Source organism: Falco biarmicus, chromosome 3 (assembly GCF_023638135.1).
Source record: "Falco biarmicus isolate bFalBia1 chromosome 3, bFalBia1.pri, whole genome shotgun sequence".
Lineage (NCBI taxonomy): Eukaryota > Metazoa > Chordata > Aves > Falconiformes > Falconidae > Falco > Falco biarmicus.
This window is the reverse complement of record NC_079290.1, coordinates 121,263,379-121,275,537: the sequence shown is the minus strand read 5'-3', so window position 1 is coordinate 121,275,537 and position 12,159 is coordinate 121,263,379. Positions and strand designations below refer to the sequence as shown.

The 12,159-nt window shown below is 57.8% G+C and overlaps 1 protein-coding gene across 2 annotated transcripts; it reads left to right on the top strand.

The window, feature by feature from the left end:
- Positions 1–325: 325 nt before the first annotated feature.
- On the top strand, positions 326–10,240 carry SERINC2 (serine incorporator 2). Of its 2 annotated transcripts, none has more exons than XM_056333219.1 (10): positions 326–477; positions 6,217–6,378; positions 6,944–7,131; positions 7,237–7,316; positions 7,470–7,607; positions 7,732–7,901; positions 7,991–8,081; positions 8,211–8,346; positions 8,720–8,932; positions 9,456–10,240. In XM_056333219.1, exons 1-10 carry the CDS (start codon positions 439–441, stop codon positions 9,592–9,594), a joined length of 1,356 nt encoding a protein of 451 aa, XP_056189194.1. In that variant the 5' UTR covers positions 326–438; the 3' UTR covers positions 9,595–10,240. The 2 variants fall into 2 exon arrangements, with proteins under 2 accessions (XP_056189194.1, XP_056189195.1); XM_056333220.1 differs by having other exon boundaries at positions 340–472.
- Positions 10,241–12,159: the final 1,919 nt, after the last annotated feature.

Genomic DNA, 12,159 nt, shown 5'->3' with positions numbered 1-12,159 from the left:
CTCCCCAGCCCCGGGCGCTCCCCGAAGCCGCCGCCCCGGCCCGGGCTGATGGTGTTGGTGGGGTCCCCTCGGCGGTGAGCACTGGGGCGGGGCCGGGGCTGCCGTTGCTCTGGTCCGAGGGGCTCGAGGGGATGGAGGGGCTCCCCTGCGGCCGGGAGGGAGCGGGGAGGGAGGACCCGCCCCGCCGCCGCAGGGGCCGCCCCGGGAGAGGCGGGGCGGGAGCGACGCGCCCCGAGCCCGGTGCTGCGGGGTCGGCACGGGCGGAGCCAACGCGGCGGGGAGGCCGGAGCGCGGAGCGGGGAGGCCGGAGCGCGGAGCGGGGAGGCCGGAGCGCGGAGCGGGGAGGCCGGAGCGCGGAGCGGGGAGGCCGGAGCGCGGAGCGGGGAGGCCGGAGCGCGGAGCGGGGAGGCCGGAGCCGGCGTCAGCCGCGGCCGCACCATGGGGGCCTGTCTCGGCGTCTGCTCCCTGCTCAGTTGCGTGAGTGCCCGCCCGGCCGGGGCACCGGGAGGGGAGTGGGGGCGCACCGGGTGGCGAGGGGGTGGGCACCCGGGGGGGGAGCGGGGCTGAGCCCGCTCCCAGTGCTGCAGCGGCGGGCGCGGCCCGGGGGCGGGCTCAGAGGAGGCCCGGGGGTCTGAGAGACACCCCGGGGCTGTGCCCCGGGTCCCAGTGGGGCGGAGGGGAGGCCGGGGGTTCCAGGGGAAGGCCGGAGGTGTGCTCCATGCCGCACCCATGGGCATGCAGGGACCCACGGGGGATGCACCCTCTGTGCCTGGGGGGATGGAGGGGACCCCTGGAGCAGGGCATCCAGCTGCACCTGGGGGTGTCCGGGGGAGACCCAGAGAACTCTGGGGCTCATGAATGTGATGGTCGAGGGGAACATGGGGTCTGAGGCACCTGAGTGGTGCACCCCAGCATGCTTGGGGGATGTAGGGAGCTGGAGGAGTGGTGCCCTGCCACACTGGGGGGACTGGGGGGGGTCCTGCCTCCCCTGTCCTGATGCCAAATACACTGGGGGGGTTCTGCGATGCTGGGGCACCAGAAGTCCTGCCTGTTTCTTACTGCCGAGCCCTGAAGTGGGGGGGATGGGCATGGAGAAGAGGAGGCAGGACAGGGGGTGCAAGTCTGTGGGTGGAGGGGCATGTGTGGGGTGCCATGGCCCAGGGTAGGCACAGGGTGCATGATTTGGGGTGCTGTGCCCAGTGACGCAGGCATCTGCCCACGGCCGGCGTTGCCTTCCTGGCGTTGCCTCACCTGCGGGCACGGGGCCAAGGCAGGGCTGTGGAACCAGCCGGGGAGCCGCTGGCCTGGAAATGGGGCCCATTTTGTAACTTGACCTCAAAGTTTTAGTGGTTTAACGAACAGGAGCTTTTGAAAGATCGGATGGATGGCAGTCTGCAAGGCCTCTGTCTGTAACACACATCTGATGCTTTTCCTTATGGGCATGTATTGGAAAAGCCAGGAGTTACTCTGGAGCAGGGCTGGGAACTTTGTGGCCTAATTCTGGATTTTTTTTTGCCCAAAAAGCTTGCCAGACCATGGTAACGGGGTAGAGTGGCTATATAGGTTTAATTCTCCTGTTCCTTCCTGGAGCTGGTTGACTAAGAGGGTGTCTTAGCTCAAAGCTGAACTGAAAAAACCCAACATGGAAAAAATCAAACCAAAACTAGACAAACCCCCTGATCTCTTTTTTTTTTTAATTTTTTTAACAAGAAAATCTGAGCTAACTTCTTCTGGTCAGCTTGTATCATTTGAGTCAAAGCAGCATCAGGTTGCCAAGCCATCCTTAATGCTTTCGCATTGCAACTCTACAAGCCGTTCCCGAGTGAAATTTTGCAGCACATGAGAATAATTTCCCTTTCTCTGCCCCCAGTGATTTGCCAGGCTCTGCCCACCACTGCCACGAGCAGTGTGGTCACCTTGAGCTGCCTTCCTTGAGGGACAGGGCTAGGTGTTGCCAGCAGAAGCCTGCCCAAGCCAAAGTGAGCGCCAGGGGCTGGTGCAGCCCTCCGGCATGGTTTGAGCACCCCGTGGGGACTGTCACCCTCATTGTGCCAGTACCAAGCTACTTGCCGGCCATGAGAGCCACCAGCCTCCCAAGCCTGTGCCAGACCCTGCAGGTTTGGTACTGATTAACCTGCTGAGTCATTAATTTAACAGGAGATAAAGACCAGTTGCTCAGCATTGCTTTTGGTTGACTCAGTCTCTGCCTTCCTGGGTTTGCCAGGGCAAAGGCAGCTTGCAGAAGATGTGTTGTTGGGGTTGTGGTGGTGGGCTGGTGTAGGTGGGCTAGTGTACTTCAGTTCATGTTGTTGTGTTTCCCTGGCTGGGTGGACAGTCCTTGTCTAGCTCTGGCCATGCTCTCCCAGCCTCCAGGCAGAGGAGGAAGCACAGCAGCCCTTACGGGCGAGTTGCACTGGAGGTGAGCTGGATTAATGAGGAAGTCGATAGTGAAACTGAAGAGATTAATCTTTCATCTGCAGTAGCTGAAAACTGATGCTTCCTCATTACTCCACCACTCTCGGGCTGCAGTCACTTCCCTTGGTTGGCTTTTTCCATCCTGCTGTTTGGCTGTTGGCCATGTTCATACCTATGGGCACCTTTGAGAGTCTTTGAAAGGAGGTGTAGCAGAGCACGTCCAGTGCTGCCTTAATGTGGGAGGATTTTCCTTGCTCTTAACCCACTTGCTTTTTAAAGAAAAAGGCTGAAATCAAGAGGTGCCCAGGCAACAGGCTGGGTTAGCGTGTGGCACAGGGTTCCTTGGCCAAGGAGGTTAGAGGGGGGGTACCCCAGAAGGGCACCAGGAGCCATGAAAAAAGGCTCCCAGTGACATGGGACTCTTGCATTACTGCTGCACGAAGCAGGTCAGTGGAACGGGGCTGCTGCACCAGTTACCTCAGCGGCTGCCTTCCTGTGGTTGCAAGAGGCTGTAAAACCTGAAATACAGCCACAGAGATTGGGCTCCGCAGATGCTGTGGGCTCCTGAAAGCCTCATACTAGAGACTAATTCATACACCTGCAGCTTTCCTAGAGGTCAGCCACAGGGTTTGGGGGCTGCACGTGGAGCAAGGGTTTCCCTTCAGCCCAGCTCCATCATGGCCCTGGGGACACCCCTTTACCCCCCAGCCACCTGCACCGACCCCCAACAAAACATGGTACCCAAGGCCATGCCTTCTGCCAGCCTTTGGTGGTGCTTGGATGTGGAGCTGAACCCCCAAATCCAACAACTTGCTGAACAACAACAAACCTCATGATTTGTTTCTCATCATGAAACAAACCTCAGGCCAGTTTCTGTGGGTTTGGGACTTGGTGCTTTTTGTTTCAGTGGGCAGTGAAAGGAGAGGAGCTGGAGGTACTGGTGTGCTTAAAGTTAAGGGTACAGTAAGGTGTTTTACTAGGTCAGGTCAAATAGTGCAGTAATTCTGCATTAAAAAGGATTTTTGTTCTTTTTTTTTTTTAAATATTTATTTGAAGGGGAAATACAGGAACGCTGGCACATTTTAAGTGCATTCTTGTGCAAGTGGTGCATTTAATGAGCCTGAAAGGAAGCAATCTTTACTGAAGGCCATTTTCTTCAGCTTTCAAGTTTAAAACATGAAGTGATGTCCCTTGAGCAGCTCCTGGAGAGGCGGGATGAGGGTCCCCGTGGGATGCAGGGGCTCTCTCACCTGCCCCAGGTCCTGTGGGTACCATCAGCTCAACACAGCCTCTGGTGGGGCTGGGATGTGGGTAAAGAGGAATAAATCAGGAAGGAGGTAATTTTTCTCAAATAATGGTGTGCTTATGTTTAAAAAAAAATTCAAGACCACCTCTAGTGACTTGGGGTCATCAAAGTGATTGCTTATGAGCATCCCTGATGAGGGGGCTGCAGGTTTCACGTCCTGCTTGCACAGCAGCTCAACATCTGGTTTTCTTTTCTTCCACATCCATTTCTTACACTACTTTTAGCAACGAGAAATGTATATTTACGTTGATACTGAGCAATATTTTAATTAATATTGATCGTTGGGCATAATTAGGAAGTCCGTAGCCATAATAAACACTTAACAAATGCACATCCCTTAGTACTGGGAGAGAGCTGAACCCTTCTGCTTGCAAGTGCATCTGGCTGGCTGATGTGTCTCAAGTGCGGGAGAGGAAAAGCTGTTCAAAGAGAAGGCGAAATAAATCAATGACGTTAGCTTGTAAATAGAGGGGAAAGCAGTTTGTTGCTAGGGCCTGAGGTGGTCGCAGGTTTCCTAGGAAGAAGCTGTCTCTGATAAAGGAGTGAAAAATGCCCAGTGCTGTAAATTTTAAAAGTGGATTTGGGAATGCATTTTAGCTAGAGAGAGGTATTTGGAAAGCGAAGCAGTAGTATTTTAAACAAATTTCAGATATTTAATTCCCATTGGTCTCTAGGCAATACCTGTAGCTGGAAGCTTGCCAGCACCTGCCTACAGATTTCTCATTGCTCCCTGGGCTGGTGTGTGGGCCAGGGGAGGCTGTGGGCTTGTGAGAGCTTCAGTGAGGCATTTTTTTTTTTTTTAAAAAAAGGAACTAGCCTGTAGGTTCCTTGTTTTAGAGGACTTGAGGTATATTTTGCTGTTGCATTGCTTGGGCTGTCTGTCCTGAGAGCCCCGCTGTTCCCACTGTTCCTGCTTACACCATGGGGAGTGGGTCACAGTTGGGAATTTAGTTTTAATTTAGGTTTTGGGTCCTTTGAGGCTTTGTTTAGCACTTTAGCCCATCTGTTCACTTACATGGGGTCAGCGCTGTCTGCTGGCTCAGTGGCCGGGCGGCATTGCCACCTGCTTTGCCTTGATGTGAGATGTTGGTTTTACTTCCCTGGCCAACCCCAATAATTCCTGAGGGTGCAGAGTCTTCAATGCAAACCTGAGAGACACCTTATTCCCCTATTTTTTCCCCAAATATTTAACATGGGGCCTTCTGCTTGCATGACATGGTGGATTAGCGACCCAGCAGTGACAGGCCATCCCAAAAAGCTTCTTAAATTCTCTTGCCTGAATATGCCCTATTCATTTGCCAGCTTCACCCTCCTTTGGGAACATAGGGCTTTCAGAATGTGGCAGTGAGTCAGGAGATACCGGGGCTGGCATGGGTGATTAAGAGGCTGAAAATCTTTCCTATCCCGATCAGGGATGCCACAGTCAGGGCTGGCTATGGCTGTATCCAGCATTCCTGCCCCATCGTGGGCTTTAAAACCTGTTACGCAGAAGCCCCGCAGCTGTTCTTCCTCTAAGGCAAATGATGGCAGCACTCCCCCACCTTGTGGGTGTTAAATAGGTGGGTGAATATCCAAATTGTTGGACAGATTGGTGGGAACAGTGTACACCGGAGCAGCAAAACTCAACTCAGCCCAGCCCAGCCTGACTGCTGGGATGCGAACAGCATCTCCCTATTGCTCCTCTCATGGCTTACAGGAGCCAGGGAAGTCTAAGAATATAAATATTCTAAGAATAATAAGTTCCTTTTTCTCCTTGCAATCCTTGTGCAGGAAACCTCTGCCGATATTTTGCTAGGCAGTAAGGTTGGGTTTTGCTAAGCTGGGGTTTCCCTGGTTCCCTGCTCTGTACCCACCTCTGGCACAGCTATGGGAGCCTCTGCCCTTGGGCTGAGGGTGCACCTGGCAGCACTGCCAATGGTGGATTTGGAAAGCCAGGATCCATTGTGGACTCCCAGGGATGCCATGCCTCAGTTTCCCCACCTGTAAAGTGGTCTTTGGTGAGGGGAAAGGATGGCAGAACAAGCTAATTTCCACATAATGCTGACATCGGTGTTTTCCCCACACTGTATTAGATTGGAAAGGCAGCCTTAAATTATTTTGCAAATTATTATTTTTTTTTTTTTTTTAAAGAAAAGAGGCTCCTGCAGGGCAGTGCTTTGTTTTGACAGGAGCCTTTTTTTGCATGCAATTGCTGGGGAGCAAAAGAGAAGATGAGGGTGTCTCCAGAACTCTTGGTGTCATTTTCCAAGTTGGTTTGTTATTGCAGTGAACCCATTCCTGTGGCTTTTGGTCTTCAGCAACATTTTTGGGGGATTTAGAACCTTTTCCATGAGGTCTCGCGGGCTGTGGGTTTTGATATTGGCTGGTGAGAAGCTCTAAGCAAAGCCCCCAGTACAGCAGTATGGATTCTCGGGCAGATCTCCTTATGGTTCAACCTGGGCACGTGTTTTGGGGCCAGTTTCAACACCACCAACATGAGGATGCTCTCATTGCAGTTGTCCTGTCTCTGCGGATCTGCGCCATGCCTGCTCTGCAGCTGCTGCCCCTCAGCCAAGAACTCCACCATCTCCCGCCTCCTCTTCACCTTCTTCCTCTTCCTAGGCACTCTCGTGTCCATTATTATGATAATCCCCGGCGTGGAGAAGGAGCTGCACAAGGTAAGTAACTCCTGGAGATTGCTGGTTGGTCACCATGGGGGAGATGTTTAGCGCATGCTGGGTACATGAGGCTGAATCAGACAGTGAATTTTTGGAGCATGATGTTGCTTCTGTTCCTTTTTTCTGAGCATCCCACGGGCAGAGGGTGTTGTTAACCCTGGTTTTCTATGGAGAGGAAATGCAGTGGGATAATTTCATGCATTATTTAGTTTTGTCAAATGTCTCCCATGGAAAGTTTCCTACATCCCATTTTTGGGGTTCAATTGGCAAAGTGACTTGCAAGTGATGGAGGTGGGACTTCAGATGCAGAGACCTGAGATCTGCCAGCTGAGCTAATGTGAAGGCTGTGCTAAGCGTTTTGGGAAATGCTGGTTTCATCTCAGCTTTCCACTGACCTGCAGGGTGGCTTTAGCTGTGCCACTCCACTGCTGTCCCCAGGCAGGCCATCCGATTGCTTTACGGGTGGCATTGGAGCAACCATGGGCTGGCCCATCTTTGGTGGCACCAGGGCTCACGGTGGGTGTGGGATGCTGGGGTGATGCTCACCCTCCCATCGCTGTTGCAGCTCCCTGGCTTCTGTGAAGGCAGCGGATCGGTCCTGGGGGTCCAGACCCATGTCAACTGTGACAGCTTCCTGGGCCACAAAGCTGTGTACCGCATGGGCTTCGCCATGGCCGCCTTCTTCTTCCTCTTTGCTGTGATCATGGTGTGCGTGCGCAGCAGCAAGGACCCACGAGCCGCTGTGCAGAATGGGTGAGCACTTGTCCCTGGGGGTATGCTGGTGTGGGGACAGGCCAGACCCCCCCCTTCCCCACTGGGTTCCCTCTTGCAGACCATGCCTCCTCTCTCCTCCTGCAGCTTCTGGTTTTTCAAGTTCCTGGTGCTGGTGGGGATCACAGTGGGGGCCTTCTACATCCCCGATGGTGTCTTCACGTCAGGTGAGGAGCTGCCCATGCTCTCCTCTGCACCTCTGGGTTAACCCTCAGCACAGGATTAAACCCATGACTGGAGCTGGCATCCCTGCAGCTGTGTGCCCTTGTGCCAAAGTCCTGCTTTCCCTGCTCTTAAGTGGGTTTTCTTTTCCCCTCAAGTCTGGTTTTACTTCGGTGTGGTTGGCTCCTTCCTCTTCATCCTTATCCAGCTTATCCTCCTCATCGACTTTGCCCACTCCTGGAACCAGCTGTGGCTGCACAATGCGGGAGAGAGCAATGCCAAGGGCTGGTATGCAGGTTGGTATGACGGGCACTGCAGAGAGTTTAGGGACGAGGAAGGTCATCCTGCAGCTGGATGACGCTGAGCTGGGGGTACTGGGGGCTTTGCTCCAGCCTCCTTCCTTTTTGTTCTCTCCCCCAGCCCTTTGCATCATCACCTTCATCTTCTATGCCACCTCCATTGCGGCCATAGTGCTGCTCTACATCTACTACACCAAGCCTGAGGCCTGCACGGAGGGCAAGGTCCTCATCAGCATCAACCTTATCCTCTGCCTCATCATCTCTGCTGTGTCCATACTGCCCAAGATCCAGGTGAGGTGGCAGGGGACACCTGGGAGGCCGGCGGCCGTGTCACCGTGGGGTACAGGACCAGCCCTGAGCACCTGCCGTTGCATCTGCAGGATGCTCAGCCACACTCGGGGCTGCTGCAGGCGTCCCTCGTCACCCTCTACACTATCTACGTTACCTGGTCTGCCCTGGCCAATGTACCAAGTAAGCAGGATGCGGCCTGGGGTTTGGGAGGGGGTGCACAGGACAGGACCACACACTGTGGAGGGTGCTTTGCCCCCCTGGGTCTCAGGGCTGAGGAAAGGTGCTGAACCCCCTGCTTGTCCCCCCCAGCTCAGACCTGTAACCCCACGCTGCTGGTGAGGAACAGCACCGGCTCAGTAATGGCCACCCAGACACTGACAACCTGGTGGGATGCCCCGAGCATTGTGGGGCTGACAATCTTCATCCTCTGCACCCTCTTCATCAGGTGAGGACTTGGCTTGTGTCCCTGGGGACTGCACCGTCCCTCTGCCTGCCCAGAGCAGGGAGTCATCAGGAGGCTTTTGGGGAAGGGCGATGCTGGAGGGGAGGTCACAGCTTGGGTCAGGGCTTTTGTCACTAAGTGCCTCTTGCAAAGCCATCCCAGTCCCCAGGGACACAGGCAGGCTGCCCTGCAGGGTCACGCTCACAGCTCTTGGGGATTCCACACAAGCTGCATCCCCCAAACTGCCCTGCCTGTCATGGGGACAGCCCCCAGGGCATCCCCAGGTGGGCAGGCTTGGGGGGGCTGAGCTGGGACTGGGGGGCAGCCAAGGAGGCAGCAGGCAGGCAGCCCTGAGCCTGTGCCCCTCTGCCCGCAGCGTCCGCTCCTCGGACCACCTGCAGGTCAACAAGCTGATGCTGACGGAGGAGAGTGCGGCCGGGGCTGGAAGCGAGGCAGCAGCCACGGAGAGTGGGCTGCACCGTGCCTACGACAATGAGCAGGACGGCGTGTCCTACAACTACACCTTCTTCCACTTCTGCCTTCTGCTGGCTGCCCTCTACATCATGATGAGCCTCACCAACTGGTACAGGTGGGCAGAGCTTGCGTGGGGACAAGGGACTGTCCCCCTTCCTCTGCATCCCCTTCTCCTGGTGTCCTCCCTGCTCTTGCACCGGGAAGAGCTGTTTGCTGAGATGCATCTGTGTGCAAGTTCACTTAATGTGTACCCTAATCAGCGTTAATTAATTTTAGGTAGCATAGGGCTGCCTATGGCAGGTTGTGCCTGGGCTTGCCAGCTCCCTGCTGCAGCATCCTCTGCTGCAGCCCGGGATCCCTTAAGATGTGTGGGGAGCGGGGACCCAGCCCTTGGGGTGCTGTCAGCTGCAGTGGTGGGGTCACATTCCCTGGGCGACTGCAGGGAGCTGTGTGGTAGCAAGCATGTGGCTCCTCTGCTCCCTCCTCTGTGTTCCTTGCATTGCACCCGTGGCTGGGTGCTTGCAGCCTCCATCCCTCCCTGGCATGGTTGCTGCCCACCATGCTTGGGGCACACAGTGAGATGCCACCCCATGGGTGCAGCGCAGTGATGGGTGCTGTCTGCTTCTCTGCTGTTTCAGGCCAGATGAGAGCCTGCAGGTGCTGACGAGCCCCTGGACGGCCGTGTGGGTGAAGATCTGTGCCAGCTGGGCAGGGCTTCTGCTCTACCTCTGGATGTTGGTGGCTCCACTGGTGCTGCTGGACCGGGACTTCAGCTAAGGTGGCCCTGGGCATCCTCCTGCCAGGTTGGAGCCGTTGTGGCCTTGTCCCTTGATGCTGGGGACAGCCCCAGCTCTGCCTTAGCCTCGGGTTCTGCATGCAGGAGTGGCTGTGCTGGGTAGTGCCTTCTTGTAGGTCTTCTGTTTTAATTTGAAAGGGATGAAGTGCCAAGCAGGGAAAATCAGCCAGGGCTGAGAAAGACCTGAGGATGTTTTTAAAACTCTTGGCTTCTCCATGTCTGTGTCTAGTGCCTTTGGCAGTACCTCCATACCTTCTTCTAGTGGACACCACCACTTTGCCTTGGGAGGGTTTGGTTTTTACCAGTGCCCCAGGACTGTGGTGCCTTTTGGAGGGGCTTTGGGGACTGGCTGTATCCCAGGACCCAGGGCCAGGCTTATGTTGCGTCCACAAACAGCCTGGAGGGAAACAAATCCGGGGGGGTTGGGGCTGGAAGCAGCTGGCCAGCTGCATCCCCCCAGCCTTGGCGGTGGCCCCAGCTCCTCAAGGGCTCTCCTGCCCAGCTGTCCCCACAGGGAATGGGTCTCTGGGCCCCGCCAGAGCCCAGGTCACATTTCCTGCAGGCTGTGCTGGCCTGACCCCAGCGCCTTGCCTCATTAATAAAGTCTTGTTTGGAATAAACCTGGCAGATCGGTCCTTCTGGAGTCTTCTCTGATGCCTGTGCTGGGTGCATGGGAGGTGGAGAAAGGGGGGTGTGACAAACAGACCCAGCGCCAGAGTGAGGGCACAGTCGGCTGCCCTGTGGGTGCAGGCAGGGTGGCATCAGTCTGGGGCATAGCGGCTTGGAGCCCTGGACCCCACTGCCAGCCTGTGGCACCCTGAGAGCTGCTGCTGGAGGGGGCATGTTGCAGGGCAGGTGGTGGTTAGCAAAGCAGAGAGCAACAAGGTGGGGTGCACAGCACGGGGGGGTGCACAGAGCGTAGGGGCGCCCTGCATGCCCGGGGGCACCTGGAGCTGGGGTGAGCACCACGGGAGGATGTGCTGTGCTGGGGTGCAGGGATCACAGGCGGGGTGTAGCTTGCCGGGGGTGATCCCGGATGGGTGCACAGGCTGGCGGGGTGTGTGTGTGGGGGTTGTTCTGCAGCAGCCGCGGGAGGTGCCCGTGGCCCCTGCGCGCCGGGGAAAGTGCCTCCGGCCCGAGCCCGCTGCTGGAGCCACCGCGCAGCCCCGCGCGGCGGGGGGTGGCGGGGGGCAGGGGCGGGCGGTGCCCGCTCAGACGGAGGGGCTCGGAGCCACCAGGGGGCGCTGGCAGCCCGCGCTGCGGCACCCGCCTGCCTCCTGCACCCAGAGCCTGCTCCCTGCACCCTGCCTCTTGCACCGTGCACCCAGTGCCTGCTCCCTGCACCCAGTGCCTGCACCCAGTGTCTGCACCCTGCCTCCTGCACCCAGTGCCTGCACCCTGCACCCTGCACGCTGCCTCCTGCACCCAGAGCCTGCACCCTGCACCCTGCCTCCTGCACCCAGTGCCTGCTCCCTGCACCCTGCCTCCTGCACCCTGCAGCCAGTGCCTGCACCCTGCCTCCTGCACCCAGAGCCTGCCCTCTGCACCCTGCAGCCAGAGCCTGCACCCTACACTCTGCCTCCTGCACCCAATGCCTGCACCCTGCAGCCAGTGCCTGCACCCTGCCTCCTGCATCCTGCAGCCAGTGCCTGCACCCTGCCTCCTGCACCCTGCAGCCAGTGCCTGCACCCTGCACCCTGCCTCCTGCACCCAGTGCCTGCACCCTGCACCCTGCCTCCTGCAGCCAGTGTCTGCACCCTGCCTCCTGCACCCTGCAGCCAGTGCCTGCATCCTGCCTCCTGCACCCTGCACCCTGCCTCCTGCCTCCTGCAGCCAGTGCCTGCACCCTGCCTCCTGCAGCCAGAGCCTGCCCCCTGCCCCCTGCACCCTGCCTCCTGCACCCAGTGCCTGCACCCTGACCCTGCCTCCTGCACCCTGCAGCCAGTGCCTGCACCCTGCACCCTGCCTCCTGCACCCAGTGCCTGCACCCAGTGTCTGCACCCTGCAGCCAGTGCCTAAACCCTGCCCCCAGTGCCTGCACCCTGCCTCCTGCACCCTGCAGCCAGTGCCTGCACCCTGCACCCTGCCTCCTGCACCCTGCACCCAGTACCTGCACCCTGCCTCCTGCAGCCAGTGCCTGCCTCCTGCACCCTGCCTCCTGCACCCAGTGCCTGCACCCTGCACCCTGCCTCCTGCACCCAGTGCCTGCACCCTGCCTCCTGCACCCTGCAGCCAGTGCCTGCACCCTGCACCCTGCCTCCTGCACCCTGCAGCCAGTGCCTGCCTCCTGCACCCAGAGCCTGCATCCTGCACCCTGCCTCCTGCACCCAGTGCCTGCACCCTGCAGCCAGTGCCTGCCTCCTGCACCCTGCCTCCTGCACCCAGTGCCTGCACCCTGCACCTTGCCTCCTGCAGCCAGTGCCTGCACCCCGCCTCCTGCACCCTGCAGCCAGTGCCTGCCTCCTGCACCCAGATCCTGCACCCTGCACCCTGCCTCCTGCCTCCTGCAGCCAGTGCCTGCACCCTGCCTCCTGCAGCCAGAGCCT

Excerpts from the sequence above, each read along its gene's own strand:
- SERINC2 (XM_056333219.1), top strand. The coding sequence starts at position 439 with ATGGGGGCCTGTCTCGGCGTCTGCTCCCTGCTCAGTTGC. Across the intron at positions 7,132-7,236 it reads CGAGCCGCTGTGCAGAATGG|CTTCTGGTTTTTCAAGTTCC; the intron begins GTGAGCACTTGT and ends CTCCTCCTGCAG. Across the intron at positions 8,933-9,455 it reads AGCCTCACCAACTGGTACAG|GCCAGATGAGAGCCTGCAGG; the intron begins GTGGGCAGAGCT and ends CTGCTGTTTCAG.